Genomic DNA, 17,177 nt, shown 5'->3' on the forward strand with positions numbered 1-17,177 from the left:
GGGGGGGGGGGTGGGGCAGGAAATGGGAAACTTGACTGCACAAATTTGTGGCAAACTGCATTTATGTTTCCCCCATGGCTTGCTCTTCTGCTTTTTGGCTAGGAGCAAGTGAGACAAGGGGGCATCTGAACCCCAAGGCCTCCAGGCTTGCATGTAGGATGCCTGCCATGGATTTGGAAAGTATCCAAAGCCCAAGAAAGATGGGTCTAGCAGGAAGGATACTTGCCTGGTGGTACACACACACGCACGCACGCACGCTGAAACGATTGGAATTTGGAAGTTAAACTATTGGGCTTTGCCCAATATAATGCAGAACTGATTTGGCCCTTGAAATTAAATTTTAAAAAATTTAGTGCTCCAGCAAGCCATCAGAACAAAATGCTGGGCACTGGACTTCTCCTTATAGTGTACTGCAAACACATCTCCAATGCCAAGAGTGAAAATGATGGTGGGTTCAGTGCGACCAATAAAATGGAAACTCACAGGCATTCGGAAACTGCTGTACAGGGAGCCCTTTTCTTTCAGGAGAAGCTGCATGGGAATCCTGGCCGCAACACCTGGGGAAAAAGACCACGATAAAAGCAACAGGGTCACCCGCATCCCAGTACTTGCAACCGTTCTCCAAGGAAAGCTTTCACATTCAGTGCTGAAATACATTCAAAGCAATAACAAGCAGTCTAACCCCATCAGTGCCTCGGGATGTTTAGCAGAGTACGGTGAGTCAAGTGTGAAGGGGAAAATTTGAATCTATGAGACTTGTGCACTGTCATCCCTGCTTTATGGTTCAGAAACGTGGACTATGTATGCTAGGCACATCAAGAGACTGAGCGGCTTCTGCACAAGATGTCGGCAGAAGATCCTGAAAACGAAGTGGGAAGACAATGCCAAACACAGCGGTACTGGAGCACGCAGGACTGACACACTTAGAAGCCAATGTCAAGAAGAAAAGGTTGCGATGGATCGGCCATGTCAGAAGAACAGGAGGAGACTATCCCCAAGAATATTTTATATAGTGAGATTTGAGCTGGCTCTACAAAGCGGGGTCGCCCTTGATGGTGGTACTGCAAAAAAGGTACAAAGTCATTCAACATCAACACAGAAAGCTGGGAGCAGTGCGCAGAATCCTGCCTCATCTGGAAGCAACATCTGGCACCAGGTGCAGCTCAACATGAAGCAGCTTTGATCCAGGGGTGGATGCAAAGTGAGAAAGAAGAAAGCACTTGGACTCCAACTCAGACAGCATACAGATCTAGGGAACTTGTAACAAGCTGTGCCGCTCTCAAACTGGTCTCGTCGCCCACAAACGGATTCATCAGGCATTTGATTAGACCTCTTACGTGTACACTGTGATCGAAAGGATCGACGGCTGTCGAGACGCTTTCTGTAGAGCCTGCTGGAAGGACTGTTTAGTTTTCATAGATCCACCTAAACTGTCCGAGGAGAGTGTGGCCCTCACAGGGTTACGGTATTGGCCACAATTATCCTACACCAGTGGTTTTTAACCTCTCTTTCATTTGTAGACCCCTTTGGAAATGTCAAGTGGAGGTGCGGAGCCCTACGAACTGTAAGTGTGGGCATTCACATACTATTGATTGATCGTAGTCATCTTCTGCCGACCCCTTAGATCTACTCTGTGGACCCCCAGGGGGTGGGGGAAGTGGGAAAAGCTCATCATCTCAGATCAACACCTCTGCTTCTGAAGTCACTCCTGCTCATCCTTCAGGAGGACTATTTAGGTAAACTCTCTATTTTACCCTCTGCAGAAGAGCATGCCACACTCCGGGCACTGCTGTCAAGTCTCTGTACCTGGTTTAATTATATAGGGACGAACGTTGAAGAGTCCATTTGCCAAAACATTCAGGGAGGTGAAGATCAGAACATTTCCTTTCGCATCACCAGCACAAAACACTCCTTTGTGCCCATCTGTCCTGATTCAGGTGGAAACACAAGAGAACAGATCAGACCCCAAAACAGAGCAGTGCTCAGGTCTGCAACCAAAAGACCTATTTAGACAGATAATTTACCTTCTGGAGAAGCAGGTAACCTACCAGTAATCCAGGGCTGTCGCACATCCTTCCAGCTCAGCAAGGTAGAAAACCCTGTCACATTTGACGCCACTAATATCGAAGAACTCTGTGCATATTAAAAAAGAGAGAGAGAGAGAGAGAGAGAAATCCTGTGAAATTACCATCATCTTGATGAGGGTTAGTTATCAGACTGAGATGGATATCCAGCACCTGTCACAATCACAGCTGTTTGTCTGGTCATTCATACACACAGGCATGTGCTATAGACAACATGAATGCAATGCACATGCAGCAAGGCTCTGTGCCCATGGAAATTAATGGCAAAATCCCCATTAACATCAGTTGTGCTGGATAGGGCCCCAAGCCTCAGAATGGGGAATAATTTTCTGTTTACCGATAGTCCGTTCAGTAGATGCGACTGCCAACAGGCTGATATTTGGCAGACACACCATGTCGATGACCCACATCTTATGAGTGTGCTTTCGCTTGGTCTGGTCAAGCTGCAGAGAGGAGAAAAATGTACCTTGGTAAGTCCCGGAAGGCAGGACAACTTGGTGTTTGAATACTTTTTGCAAAGCTCAGCTTCTTAAACTACTCATAAGGCAAAACACCTAGTAGCTTGAGCTTATGTCAAACTTGCAAGGGGCACCTGAATTTCACCCCAAGCAAACAGCACCTCTAGCATTTTCCGCTCCAAACAGCATTGGAGACCAGTACCTTAAAAAAGATTTTTTACTGTTGGAGATGCAATAGGGATGAAAGCAGGAAAATACGAGTCCAGGGGCTAATTGGCCATATCCTGTAGTGTTCAGTCCTGATTCATTCTCTTGCATTTGCAGTCAGTAAAAGAAGACTTAGCAGACAGTAATCTGAGCTGAGACCAGATGCTTCTATTTAAAAAGGCTCCCTGGGGAAATTAGTGCAAAATATTCCTCGTGTGAAAAATTTTCCTCTTATGCTCCCTCAATATTAGTTTTTGAAAGTGGCAGCAGTAAAGAAGAGGGCCTGACACCACCTGAGTGCTGAGCTACAGGACTCCAGTCCAGCACAGACCTGTCTTTCTGCTGGCAACTCCCCAATCCAGCGTGTGAGTGCTCTGCAGCGCCTGCACCTGGGGATTTACTGCTCAGGGCACTGGGCAGAGGAGACAGCTGGGAGCAAATACAGCTCTGGTATGTCAAGAGCTGCGACAGTCAGCAGGGCCACAGTCCTGCTCCCTTTTGCGTTTCTGCATGGTTAAATGGGAGGAGGATCCTGCATATGGAAAGGGTGAGAGGCACCATGCTGGACAATCTGGGCTGCCTTCCAAACAGGGATGCGAGCACGTACACGGACGGTGCGGAGCAGCTTGAATGCGTCGCTCCAGTAGAGCAGGACTCCATCCCTGGTGACTGTCAGGAACCGGCCCGACAGGCTCCGGCTGCTGCTGCTCTTGGCTGCCTTCTGCTTGTCCCTGGCCCAGCCCTGGCTTGGGTAAAACTGCACCTTGATGATTTCCTGGCCTACCATCCTGAGCAAGGAAGAGAAATGAGATCAGGGGAAGGGAACAGACTGCCAGGAAAGCAAAGGAGGTGATGAACGTTTGTAAAAGGCTTTGAGGGTGGAGGGGAGGCAGGTTGGGAGCAGAGGGCGAGTCACTTAAGACTCATAAGGGAGCCCAGCATTTTGCAGATGAACTAAAGACCCAGGTGCTTTTGAGCTGAGGAGAGACTACAGAAGGCAAAATGAGGCACACAGTAAGGTCCCTGAGGTTACTAGCGCTTGAATGTGGACCTCTCTTCCTTGGAGAGTGAAGGGCTAAGAGAGATCTTACGCTGGGATGACTTTCATAGGTGTCTGAAATAACAGATGCGATTTGCCCTCCAGCATGTCAACCTTCCCCCTGTATTGTAGTAGCATGTAGTTCAGATACTCTTCCTGTAAGAGAGACAGCAACATCATTAGCATGGTATCAAAGGGAGAGAGTAATTAATTATCTTGGGGTCTGCGGTGCTGATGGATACAGAAAGAATTATGGGAAAATAACGATGAACATAAACACTGATCTCCACCAGCATCGGACCAAATTAAAGAGAAGTAATCAGGAAATTATTTTTCCTATTGCTACCTGCCAAGCATTATCTCTGATTATACAGCATAGGAGCATTACCCAGACTACAGAGCCATCGCAATTGCTGTCAACCTTCATAAACATGACATCAATATCTTCATTTTCAATATTGCCCATTATCTCCTTCACTGCTTCACGGAACTCCTCAATATCCAGCCCTGAGAGAATAAGCACAGTATATCAGCCCTAGGTGTTCCACACAAGTGTTTATTGAGGAAACAGACCGTGAACAGACTGCATCATAACGGCACTAATATTCAAGGCAATGCAAACACACCATTGGAGGAAGATTTTTACAGTTTATGTATGCAATAAAGGCATGCAGTTGGATGTCTAATCTGCTCACACTACTTACTGCAACTATGCAAGGAAGGCAGACACCAGTGTGTGCAAATACACACAGATCAGTTACTGGCATGTAATTTCCCAAATTGCACGCATGCCAGCACGGGTTGTCAAGTCGCGTGCATACAGGCACATGATAGGTGTATGGCTTCCTTGAAAATCTAGTTTTGGGTATTCAAGTACAATTTTCAGTAGGGACTTCTAAGGTTTTCTTAGCCTGCCTCAACCTGAATCAGTATTTGTGAGGGTGATTGTGCACAAAAGTGCCTTAGTCTCCGTTTGACTGCCTGCAAGCCACAGTTGTGTGTTTAAAAAGGGAAGTGAAATTAGCAAACAGACTTTAATGGAGAACAAGCTGTAACATGGAAGGAAAAAGATGCACGTTTTTAGTTTTCATCAAATTTTCCAGCTCAATGAATTTTCATGTCTCCCTTTGAACTCTGCACATCACCTCGGCCAACAAACAAACTTCCCTAGATTGTGCGAATCTCAGGTGTGCTACCCTTGGCATTTCTACATCGGCTGATATTCCAAAGCATCTCGACAGCTCTTTGGTAATACCTGGAGAACCACATCCAGAGATCACACCAATCTGTGTGAACGGGCATTTCTGAAAATCAGCCCATTGTGAGGACAAGCAAACACACTGAGCTATGGCAGGAAAAAAGACTAAACCACAAGGGAAGGTTAATGTCTGAATGCGTGTCCGGACAGATAAAATGTATGCCTAAACTCTGCTCCTGGTCTGCCACCTAGCCTAGGATTAGTCAGATTCTCTCTGTGCCATATTCCCCCATTTATAAAAATAGACTGGTAATACTGGACTGTTACACTGGGGATTTGTGAGGGCTAGCCAGTGTTTAAAAAGAATTCAGACATCTTCAGCCAGAAGAAGTTGCAGAATATCATTATACTATGTTGTGTCGTCCCATTTAAATCATCTATTCCAACCTAACCTGGAGCCAGGGGGACTGTTTCCTCCTAGCTGCCTAAATAATGAGCCTGGCTTCCCATGGTATACAAGTAGGGCACAGAAGCCAACATCTAATAACAGAGAAAGAAGAAATTTGTTTCTGCCTCACCTTACAGAAAGCCAAAGTTAGGGGGTCTCCATGCATGCATGGACAAGATTTTCTACATGGTGGAAAAAGCAGAATGCAAACTAATGGATGGGCCTGGAAGGGACTATGATGCTGAATGCTACTGAGTAGACTCTAGGTGTCTCAAGAAGAACACAAATACTGTAGTTATCAAACAGTAAATAAGCAGAGGTAACAGCCTCCTAAAAACAGAAGAGCTTGGGGCACGGGCTCATCGTCACCTCTGGTTTTGTCTCTGTTCGGCTTCTGAAACATTCGCGCCAGTTTTTGCAAGTGCTCAGAACTAATCAGATCCTCCACCTGCTGCACGCCGGCCGCGTCCGCGACTTCTGCAAACTCCCCCATGCGTCTGTGAAAGGAGCTTGCCCCGCTGGCTTTGCTCGTGAGGACGCTGGCCTGGAAAACAGTTAGGAACAAGGACAGCCTGGACAGTGCTTGCAGCACACTCAAAACAGTCCCTTCAACATGCATCTTGCAGCGAGGGGTGGGGAGAGGCAGTCGGGCAGATCAGTTATTAAAGGACGACTCTAACAAGGCTGTTACTTAATTATAAGGTGCTATAATAGAGATAAGAGAAACAGTTTCTGTCCCAAGGACCTTGCAACGCCAGGGACCAGCCCAGTAAGCTCTCCCACACACAGGCAATCTTTACTAACAATTGTAGCCCCATAGACTTTTGTGGGACTGATCCATGATCTATTGATGACATTGCAGATGTGCCCCACCAGCTCTATTTTCATATTATTTTATAGCCAATTTAAACTCATGCAATTAGCACAGATCAGATTCATTCCTGGCGTGCAGCCACCATGCGTTATCCTCATTTAGAGGTCCACACAGGCGGGGGTTCAGCTGATGTAGCCAGCTCCTTGCCAAGCTCTGCAGAAGTCCAAGAGCAAGAAACATGCCAAGGGCATCCTCTAAAGCCGGAGGCATGGCCGAAGCATGGCAGCACTCTGTCTGGTCCTAGCTGCTTGGCCACAGGCACCTGGATGCAACTGGCACAGCCCTCAGGGGCCCTATGCTCCATGCTGGTGCCTGAACTTCCCCCTGGTTGCACACTATTTTGGCAAAATGAACACAAACACCCAGATTGCCCACACCCGAGCATCCCTGGCATGGAGCTTAGTCCCAGCGAGAGAGGCACTTGGACCCAATACGTGCTTCAAACCAGGAAGCACTGTAATAAGCTGCAATTGTTACAGCATGGCTGGTTTCCCTTAAGAATTCATAACAGTTAACACTTTTAAATTTAAAAATGTGACTAGCCTTCTTGAAATCATTTAAAGCTGAAAAATCCGGAGCAGGTCTGGATGCAACGACTAGAGAGGACGTGTGACAGACTGTATGAGAGAGAAGCTGAGGGGCACCACTCAGTCGTCCAAACCATCAGCGTGTTGAGTTTGCAGGAGAAGGACAAGGGATATATAATGATAGTGCAAATGAAGCAGAATCACTGCCACACTGCTGGGCTGCAGATGTCCTTTCCACATCACACCATGCCCATCCACACTGCGCTTGTTCTTTCTTACCTGTTGCCTCACTAGACCTGGCTTCAGGGTTTTTTCACCTTCAGATTCATCTCCCCTGAAATGTTAAACATAATGCAAATATATCTATCCGTCCATAGGTCTATAGTGCTGTTACTCCTGTGACTGCTGTGTATGCAGACACCCACGCTACTTTGAAGCGCAGGACAGACCCGCACGATGAAGAGACGCCAGAGGTAAGAAACAGACTGACAGACTTGCTTTCAACTCTGGGGATGGTTATTCACTATTCCTATTAGTGCAAACTGAAGTGATGGAGGCATGGGTTTGTAGTACTTGAAGGAAGTAGCCTTCTCTATACTGCTTGAGGTACTTGTGATGCCAGCCGTTCTTATTGCACAACTGTAACACCTTGGCAACAAAGAGAGGCTTCTGTCTTGATCAGCACTAAACACCTTGGGCCTTTTGAAGTCAATCATTAAAGAACAAATATTCAGGTACATGTAACTACTGAAATCAGTAAGAGCAATGGGAGCTGGATACCCAAACCCTTCTGCCCCAGGGAGGCAAAAAAAAAAAGTCTCTGTTCTCATTTTATATATGGGGAAAATAAGAATTTCTAAGCACGTTACACTGATTAACTCCCTGAGTATCCAGCAAGGAACTGGATTAAAAAGGTTAGGAAACGATGGTTTAAGAGGAGCCCAAGAGAGAGGAGAGAGATGCTAGCTATTACAAAACAAGTTGCTCCCAGGGTGCCCCAGCCCTCAGTACTCACCAGGCCAGAGAGGGAAAGGGGCCAATATTGTGAGACCTTGAAGACAAGGATCTGCTCGTGATCCTGGGGACAGCCATGATGCTCCTGGCTCCTGCTGTGCATCTACTGAGGACTTCCAGTGCAAGGCCATATGCCAGCTCAACTATGATGTCATTGTGAGTGCTGTGACATCATCCAGAGAGCTTCCAGGTGGAGTCCTTTCCCCTCTGCTGGAAGGAATTCTCTGTATCACGGATCCACAGGGCAACCCACCCCTTTCTTTCCCCTTGAAGGACTGGAAGTAGACAATGCCTCTTCAGTATCTCCAGAGCATCCACCCCACCCCAAAAATAAGCTGGCAAGAGGCTCTGTACCAGACCCCAAGAGAAAAATCTGCTTCCACTACCTGAAAGGGGAACATCAGGAAAACTGTTCCCAAGGATTTCTGACTCTAGAGTCTCTCCCTCTCGACTCTTTTCAAAGCATGCCAGGACAGCACATTCTCTGCAATGGATCAGCACTCAGCTCCCTCTGGACTTCGTCTTTCACCACTTACTCTGCTCTCTTCTTGCTAAGAAGGGCTTATTGAGCGGCCATCTTGCTGCTTATGATATAAAGTATCAAAAACGGAACTAAAATCGTATTATCAAGATATATTCTTGAAAAAGTAACCGCACAACATTTGAAGCCTGCAGAACAACTATTCTTCTACCTTCCATTAGTGTAACAGTAGCTCCAGAGAGATTTTGGAAGACTTGGATGCAACCAATTCATGAAATGACTTTGCAAGAGGACAGCAGTTTTCTGTCTTGCTGAAGTTCTTTGAAGACTTGGTGGGGGGACACAACTAAAATATCAGTTCCTGTTTTCTACATTTCCTAACAAGTCAACCACAAACTCTTAAAATGACTGCTGCGTGAAAGTTAGCCAGGTTTGGCAAGTGGCTAGCAGAGAAAAATAACTGGATTTGTACCATAATTTTGCTTCTTTGCAATGTAGTCACTCTACACCTTTATCAAGCTTTAACTGAAGACACTAGAAAGGCACAGGGCTGTGCCATCCATAATCCATCTGCAGACCAGCTGGGGAACTACTGCACTGTACCATGCAACTTGCAAGAAAAACAAACCACACACAAGAAAGGGAAATCAAATCATTGCTGAATTTCTACCTGGCAATTCCAAAGTTAAAGTACCATTAGGTTGCGTGTGCTGCTGCACAAATTATATATCATAAAGTTCCTGTTTTGGTCTATGACTTCAGACTTGATGCTAGCTGCCTGCTACAAAGGACAAGAGCAGCTTGCAATGTGACACAGCTGTTCTGGAGAGCCAGGCATTTTCTAAAAGTGAGGGGTTAGATGGGAAAGCATTCCTATCCAAATACAGAATTGGGTTTTTATAAATGACTCGGTAAACTACTGTCATCTTCTGTCCCTTATCACAAGATTATAAGCTGCACAGTAGCTATCTGTTTAGGTAACCCATTCTAGAATAGGTGTATCGCAGCCTCACGCAGGCTGTATCAGAATATATCAGTACTCCCACATTATGCTTTCACTGCTCTCTAAAGAGTATAAAAGCCTCTTCACCCTTGACATGGTTTATTGCCTACCCACTTGGCCAAGGTCTATGCTCAGCTGTACAAGTGGGGTCTGTTCTGTACTAATTCTCATTAAACTTTCAAAAACTATTCAATGCATCGTTCAGTTTTCCTGTAACCTAGATACTTAAGATTTATATAGCCCTGTCGTCAGAGCACTGTACAAACACTACCCAGATAATCCCAAGATTAGGAGGCAGAGTCCTATTTTAGCACAACAGCATCAGTGACCTGCTAAACAGAGCTATCACACTCGGCTCATGAGGCTACATCTTGAAGAGGATATCCAGTAGCATTTAATTCAGCTAATTCTATTTATTGTTGCTGCGTGCTTATCTAAAACAGAGATAGTAGCATATTTTTATCAGTGCAAATAACAAACAGACAAACAAACAATTGAATAAATAATGATCACATTAAATATTAACAGGGTATGAAAGAGTGATGTAAATTCTTAGCCTTTATTTGTAGGCTTTTAACAGTTACAGTAAAAATTGTCATTGCAAGCCAGGAACTCTGAAAAGATTGAACAATAAAGTTAAAAAATATCTGCAAGCCCACCTGTAAGTAAGACACGTGTTGGGTACAGAAAAGACAAACAGGAGCTTTTGGTTGTTCCATTGTTTGCTTTTCAGGTATTTGATAAAACTAAAGAGCTACGAAAGGTTGGATGTCTTCTGAAAGAATCCCAGCAGGAGAGCATTCAATATCTAAACAGCCAGTACTGTACCAGCTCAGAATAGCTACATGAATTTCATGGGTTTGAGCTGAATTTATTCTGGAAATTTGCTTCCCAACAAGGAAATCAGGAAAACAAAAAACAAAAAAAGGAAAGCCACCATGTCAAGACATCTGTGATATATAAATGTGTTGTGAATAAATTATCTGTATTAAGAGTTTGCTAATTTTACTAACATCTTTCTTGGTATTAGGGAACTAACAATTTTAGCAGCATTTGACTTGCAGCCCTGCAAGTTTCCATTTACTTGTGTTGCCTCACTGGCCATTGCTACACATCTGAACATATTACGCAGCCACAGGACACGAGCACAACTTCTATTTCCACCTCATTCTCTCTTTTGGCATGTTTCTGGCAGCAGAGACCAAGCTGATCTAGTGCAACTGTACTGTTGGCGGGGCTACCTGGATGCTTTATAGTTCACTGCCAAACATACTCTTGTGGGACACATCTGAAGCAACCGTGATTCAGTGTGAAACTTTATTCTCACAGATGCTGAAAGACCCAATCTCACCTCCCAAGTCAGGTTCCACCAGTCACGTTGTTACCTCCATCTTTTGCTTTGAGTATGCAGGGAGAGCAAGTGTTTAGCATATAGATATCAAAAAGCTGAAAGAGAGCAAGCTTTGGACACTACAGCAAATAAGCAATGGGAGAGAAGATTTTATGTGCAAAGCCCCGTCCCTCCTATGCACCTTCACACTGCACTACTTTTCGTTGCCACCACTGCCTATTGCTTAGGAACTGGATTCATGGACCATTCCAGTCACCTCCAGCATAAACAGAGGCAAGTCTCAGGGACCTGTCATAACTCCTAGGAACCACATTAGCATTTCCTGCAGAAGCTAGTCATTCATTGTGCCTTTGACAAACCTAACGTTCAGGCTTGCCTATGAAGCTTACTGAAAACTTAACAAGATGACCAAGTTACAAGAGATTCAGCCATTTTAAGAGAGACACTGGTAGCATTCATATGTTCAGCATCTTAGGACTTTTAAGGCTAGCTGCCAACTTTTTCTTTTCTAGCAATACAGTGCCTTAGAGGGCTTTGCCATAAGTCACGTACAGAGAAAGACCCAGTAGCATGCTTACACCCAAGGAAAGAGAAAGCACAGTCTACCATTTCTTCCACTTGTTGTAAACAAATGCTAAAGACATTTCCCCCAACAGAAGTCTCAAATTCAGTATTACTGCTGCTTATGTTAGCAAGGAACGTGGTTACAATTGGAGGAGGAAAAGGGACGTTTCGAGTTGTGTAAATTTCAGACCGAAACTATCAAGATCTTTAATTTAACCTAATTGTATCCCAGAATATTAGACTACAGCAGATATGACACTCTTGAAATACAGAACTTTATTTAGAAACTGCTTAAAGTAGAAAAAACCCTGTCAAGAAAAATCCAGGTGAATTATGGTTTCTTGGCAAAACGGAATTTTAGGGCAACAAAAGTCTAAAAGGCCACAAGAAAAATAGTACCACTGCAATTTAACAATGGCTGGTTACTTGCATTTTTTTGGCATTCACTGAATTTGGGTTTTCTTCTGAATTTCACAACAATTCATGCACTAAACCACAATTACCATAAATGCTCGCCTTCTACACACACGTTTTAGGACAAGCTACCACCAGAAACAAATACAAGCACAGGACCAATCAATCTCAGTAGCGGGGGAATTAGTCTTGCAGAAACCTGGCAAACACAACAGGAATGAGGGGCACGAGAGCAAAAGGGACAGTTCAAGAAAGTGTTTTAAATATTAATATTTAAGTTAGTCACGGTACTGTATTTTCTGCAACAACATCAGCTCCAATAGCCATCACCTTTTAGATTTCTCCCCAGAAGACTCTTGTACTGGCAAGCATCACTATTCAAGTACACCAAGGGCAGAGGAAGACTGCCCAACAGGTACAAAAAGTGTATCAGCCTCAATGCACTCACTTCTATTATAATGAGACCTGACCGGTCAAGTTCCATTACATTCACTAGTTTCACCAGTAATCTTTGTGGGGCAGGGAAGGAAAACCAGAGTAAAACAGACTAGAAAGGACACCACAAAAACAGGAGACAAGACAAGGAGAAACAAGAACCTCGGAGGACAGCGACTCAAAGATTCTTTTTCGGCAATAAGCCTGGATGCATGTTATTTTCCAGAAAATACAGTACATGAATTTGGCAAAGTTGTTAGCCACAATGCCACAGAGAAGGATTTAGCACTCAAGATAACTTGCATGTGTGGTCTCAGCTGTTCATACTCCTTCTAATCTTGCCACAGGCAACATTAAGACCTATTTCACTGAGAACTAATCACTCGGTGAGCAGCTTTACTGAGCAGGGATGGAGTTGTTTTACTAGCCCCTTTTGGGTACTTGCTGATACAGAAATCTATCACAAGGGAGGCTATCACCATGCAAGGCCTCCCAGACAGCAGTGTAAGGGGTCAGACATTTTTTCACCCCAGTATGAAGCACATAAAATCTCCTGTCACATTACTTTAATTTGGCATACGGAAGCATATTTTAAATACTCTTAAGGCATTTTTATTAAAAGTTCTCTGCCACAATTTCACATTAAATCAATCTTTCTGCAAGTCAATCTAATTTCTCTATTACACATTCCACCTCCATCAGATACAGAAAAGTCTTTCCACAACCCAGTGTTTACCAGCAAACAACTCTGCAACAAGCTCCAAATATTCAGCCTCTTATTCCCTAAATATACCAGCTAGATGTTAATACTGCTCTGCTACAAAGTGAAAAAGAGCTCCTAACTCAAACCCATCGGAAAAGAGTGAAACTTCTGCAAAGTGCACTTTAAGAAGAGGTACTTTTTTGCTTATGAAAAGAAACCAGTGAGTCCTCTAAGAATAAAGTGGAGTATTTTACAGTTAAGCACATGATTTGGGGCAAAGAATTCTGGTGTTGCTGCTCCGCTGGTACAGTAGGTGGACTGTTAATACTCTTCTTGTTCTTCCTGTGGTGCTCCTTCGTCGGGAATCACAAAGCCTTCCTAAAGGGAGAGAGAAAGAGTGCATTAATGAAAAGCAGATGACAAACCTGATTCCTGTGCTACAACCTTCCTTGCAATTTTACCTAGAATACTGTCAAGGAGAAACCCATTCAGCTGAAAATTAGAGAGGCCAGTTAGGTTCCTGGAGGAGAGAAGTATTATTTTCTCCAAATCTTGTATGTGTTCATCATAGTAATTCACTAAGCACTGAAGTAGTTTAGGGTACAAACTGAATTTGCTGCTGCACTATCCACTCAAGGCAATATCTGTTCTTCAACATGAAAAGAACAGCTCCTCTCTACATGTAGAGAAAAGCAAGTGCTGACTGTGGATTAAGTGGGGCTGGTAAAAGACTAAGTTATAGGGCCTTTCATTCTGCGGTTCCCAGGTAACTTGGGTACATGAGGTAGGAGAATTTGTTTTTCCCTCCAGCTGTGTACTAGACAGAAATGCTTACATCTGTGGCATAAAGAATTTCCACAATCCTCTGCAGCACTGGATCGTTCTCCCCTTCGTTCTCCTGGCAGATCAGTTCAATGTTTCTCAATTTGCCAAAATAGAAGTCCCGCTCCTTCTCCAGGTCTTCAACAGTGAGCTTCAATACATTAATCTGCCCTCAGAAAAAAGAAAAATGTCACTACTCAAGCACTAGTTTCTCCAGTAGCAATAAGTCCCAAGAGTCCTTACTTAGAAAGCAAAGTTTCCCCTGTTACCAAAAAAAGCACCGTGTCACAAACAGGTAAGGCATAATCAAGATCCTGATTATTCTATTGCCGAGATGACAGGTATAGTTTAGAAGTTGAATAGTCTATTCCCACTACAGACAGCCGATCCCCTGCAAAGGTCCTCCCTCTTGCGATGTTTAAGGGCTTGTTACATCACATAAGATAAAGCTCAACTGCCATCAGTCTTCATTGCTAAGGTCTATTTTTTTAGGTTAGGCAGCACAACATACCACACACACTCCTGCGATGAAGTGACAGCTGTTCATAGCTTGACAGGAATGCTGCTTAGACATCTGCTATGCAACTGTAGAATACCGAGTCAAATCCTACATATGATATCAGTACACAATAGATCTGTGCTTGTGTATTATCACATTGCTCCTACCCTGGGGGTCTTTAAAAGCAGGCTGGATGAACACCTTGCCAGGGTTGTTTGACCCCAGTACTCTTTCCTGCCATGGCAGCGGGGTGGACTTGATGATCTGTTCAGGTCCCTTCCAACCCTATCAACTATGAAACTATAAGAGGCGTTTCAGCCCTTTTTCAGGAAAGAAAAAGGTGTATACATTGAACAGGTCCTGAAGTACATGCTTTTAGCAGAGCATACTAAGTCAAGTTGCTCTGCTATATTTCCAAGCCCCTCTCATGTCCTGCCTACAGTAAAGATTCATACATTTTCACTTTAAGCACATATGGTTAGCCTGACGTTCTACCAGCTTAAGACTCACCTGTTGAATCAATTCTGCTGATTCATCTTCTCCTATTCCTCCTGGAGGTTTTTTAACCATAGCAGTGGTAGTTTTAGAAGCTGCTGTGGGCCTCTGTGTAACTATGGGTCTCTGTGGAGCTAAAGAGTGAAAAGGTTGCATTAATTCTCTTAAACACATTCATTCTGGGAACAAAGCCCCTCTGGACAGCATAGCTGTATCCTTCAAGATACCAAGAAGAGTTATTTTCAGCCATGCTAAGACAGAACAGTGAAAAGTTTGAAGATCTGTGTCATACAGCAAAAACAGCCCCAGATTCACCATGTGAAGTGTCCCTTCTCCCTGAAAAGATTAGTACCAATCATTGCCATTTTCTTTATGGAAGAAGAGTCTGTTTTTGCAGCCTTCATCTCTGTTGCTCCCAAGAAACTGTTATCTACAAGAGGTAAAGGAAGTCCTAATGGTTACGTGCTATCTGACCTGAAGGTGACTGCCATGCCTAGCCTGCAGATAAAGCATCACCCCCATCTCAGTCATGGAATCTCTTCCATTTCTCCATGAAATAAGAGGATGGGTACAAAATGAGATCTCTCATACATATCATAGTATAAGCTGATGTTTTGAAACTGGACTCTTTGAAATAAAGGAAAGCTGTGAACTACCACAATTTGATAAGATGAATTTAAACAGTTAAGTCAATGCTTGTTCTCCAAGCACTTATTGGAAATCCTTTAAAAAGACGTTTAGATTTTGCTTTACCTGCACCGCTAGAACCAAGTGCTTTCTTGGGCTTGTTCATAACTGGAGTGACAAGGTTAGGTGCTACTGTCTCTTGGCCTTGTCGGGCAGCAACGGGATCATAGTCCTTTCCATCGTAGTTTGCGTCAAAAAATTTTTTGAACCACTGAACAAATTCAAAATTGTCCTGAAATTTTCCTTTCACTAGTCTGTCCACAGGAATTATCTAAGGAAAAAAAGTACAATTTGTTACTCATAAGCGAGAAGCTCTTTAATCTCAGTGTGGGCTTTACCAAGAGACATGGCACAGTAGATGATCTAATGCAATTTAGTTCAAATCCACAGAGAGTTCGACTGGTATACACTGAACTCTGAGTACCAGAGATTTTTCCACTCTTTGGAACAGAGCTTGCTCTACTTAGAACAGCAGCAAGTTCAAATGTAAAGGTCTGATGATCGTAATTATCATCAGGTAAGTTCCAACACGAAACCTGCTTTTCTATTCCTGAGCTCTCAGCCTTTTTATGAGTCTGTCCATCTCTTCCCCACATACTCTGGGTCTCATTTGTTGGCCAACATCAGACTCCCAAACATCCACAGCTATTTAAATATACTAGAAAGTTCACAAAGCTTTGACCATGATGTGTATCACCCTCTTCCCAATGACCTCATAAATGGAAATTACCAAGGGAACAGTTGGAACTCTAAAAGCCTTTTCGCCTGCAGGCCACTAGCCCAAGGTTGAACCAAAACCAGACACAAACAGTGGCGATCTGGTGATCCAAGATGTGGCCATCTAGTTCTTATGCAACACACTTATCTAAGTTAGTTGCTCTTCACACTAAATAGCAGCCGCAATACAGGGATGACTAAATGGATGTAGAGAGTGGATTATTCATTCATTCTTTAAAAAAAAGGTTTCCTTCAAAAATAAAAGGTGAGGAACACAGAAAGGTTAATACAGAAAATCTTAATCAACTCTGTTTTTTGTTGTCATTTACATGGATAATCTGCACTTGATCTGAACTGGCACTTTCACAGGTCTATGCTGCAGCACTGTAGCCTGAGAGCTGCCAGAAGAGGTAGGACTTGGGACTTTGGAACCAGGCCAACTGCCTCTGGCCACCAAAAGCACCTTGTACAAAAATAAGAAGTAGTGTAAGCACAGCATCTCAGATGAGTCTTAGCACTAATCTATAAACAAGCATATGGATTTCAGGCAAAGGAAATCATCCTATTAGCAACAGCCAGATATCCAGCACTAATAGATGTTACCATCTTGAGGAAGGTGAAAGGACAGGTACCGTCACTAGCGACTGGCAACCTTCCCCCCAGAGTAAAACAGATAGCAAGCAATGCTCCAAGGTTTACATGGCAGACAGTACAAATGGTCTAAAATTTAAGCGCAAAGAGAACTGGGGCTGCTTACTTTGTCAACACCCATTCGTTTAAAACCTGCTTGTAGAATCTTGAAGTTTTGAATGTACTCATGTTCCAACTTTGCTTGGAATTTCACTTTCTTGAGTGCTACAGAGCCAGGGAAGAGCATGTCCATAAACTGACAGTAGGCAGCACCTGCCAAAAAAACCCAACAAAACAAGAATGTCCATAGCTCATCTTATTCAAAAGCATACAGAAGCAGAAAACTAGACTGAATATTACTGGCAGCCAATTAATTGAAAATGCTAAAAAAATAAGACAGTCTGAACCTTCTCTCATATGATTTAAGCATCTATAACCAAGAATAACACTGTCTCCGTAACTAGGCAGGTATACAAACACAACACAGAGCCAAAATCTGTGCTGTCACACTCACAGGGTCAGTAATG

General features: G+C 43.7%; 2 protein-coding genes across 3 annotated transcripts in view; both read right to left on the bottom strand.

Moving 5' to 3' along the window:
- The window catches only part of EFCAB8 (EF-hand calcium binding domain 8), a 27,027-nt gene extending 17,292 nt beyond the window's left edge, over positions 1-9,735 (bottom strand). Inside the window, exons 1-10 of the mRNA XM_019509960.1 lie at positions 7,851-9,735; positions 7,115-7,169; positions 5,804-5,978; positions 4,177-4,295; positions 3,841-3,944; positions 3,357-3,537; positions 2,422-2,527; positions 2,049-2,133; positions 1,807-1,928; positions 484-557 (exon numbers count right to left, since the gene is read on the bottom strand). Of these exons, the coding sequence (XP_019365505.1) occupies positions 484-557; positions 1,807-1,928; positions 2,049-2,133; positions 2,422-2,527; positions 3,357-3,537; positions 3,841-3,944; positions 4,177-4,295; positions 5,804-5,978; positions 7,115-7,169; positions 7,851-7,927 (1,098 nt within the window). The 5' untranslated portion in view covers positions 7,928-9,735. The remainder of the gene's footprint in view (positions 1-483; positions 558-1,806; positions 1,929-2,048; positions 2,134-2,421; positions 2,528-3,356; positions 3,538-3,840; positions 3,945-4,176; positions 4,296-5,803; positions 5,979-7,114; positions 7,170-7,850) is intronic.
- A 1,151-nt stretch (positions 9,736-10,886) lies between these two features.
- MAPRE1 (microtubule associated protein RP/EB family member 1) overlaps positions 10,887-17,177 on the bottom strand; it is a 14,607-nt gene continuing 8,316 nt past the window's right edge. For both annotated transcript variants that reach the window (XM_019509958.1, XM_019509959.1), the window contains exons 3-7: positions 16,778-16,923; positions 15,370-15,574; positions 14,632-14,750; positions 13,636-13,788; positions 10,887-13,178 (exon numbers count right to left, since the gene is read on the bottom strand). In XM_019509958.1, the coding sequence (XP_019365503.1) occupies positions 13,122-13,178; positions 13,636-13,788; positions 14,632-14,750; positions 15,370-15,574; positions 16,778-16,923 (680 nt within the window). In that variant the 3' untranslated portion in view covers positions 10,887-13,121. The remainder of the gene's footprint in view (positions 13,179-13,635; positions 13,789-14,631; positions 14,751-15,369; positions 15,575-16,777; positions 16,924-17,177) is intronic.

Source organism: Gavialis gangeticus, unplaced genomic scaffold, assembly GCF_001723915.1.
Source record: "Gavialis gangeticus isolate Ggan-Ray unplaced genomic scaffold, GavGan_comp1, whole genome shotgun sequence".
Classification (NCBI taxonomy): Eukaryota; Metazoa; Chordata; order Crocodylia; family Gavialidae; genus Gavialis; species Gavialis gangeticus.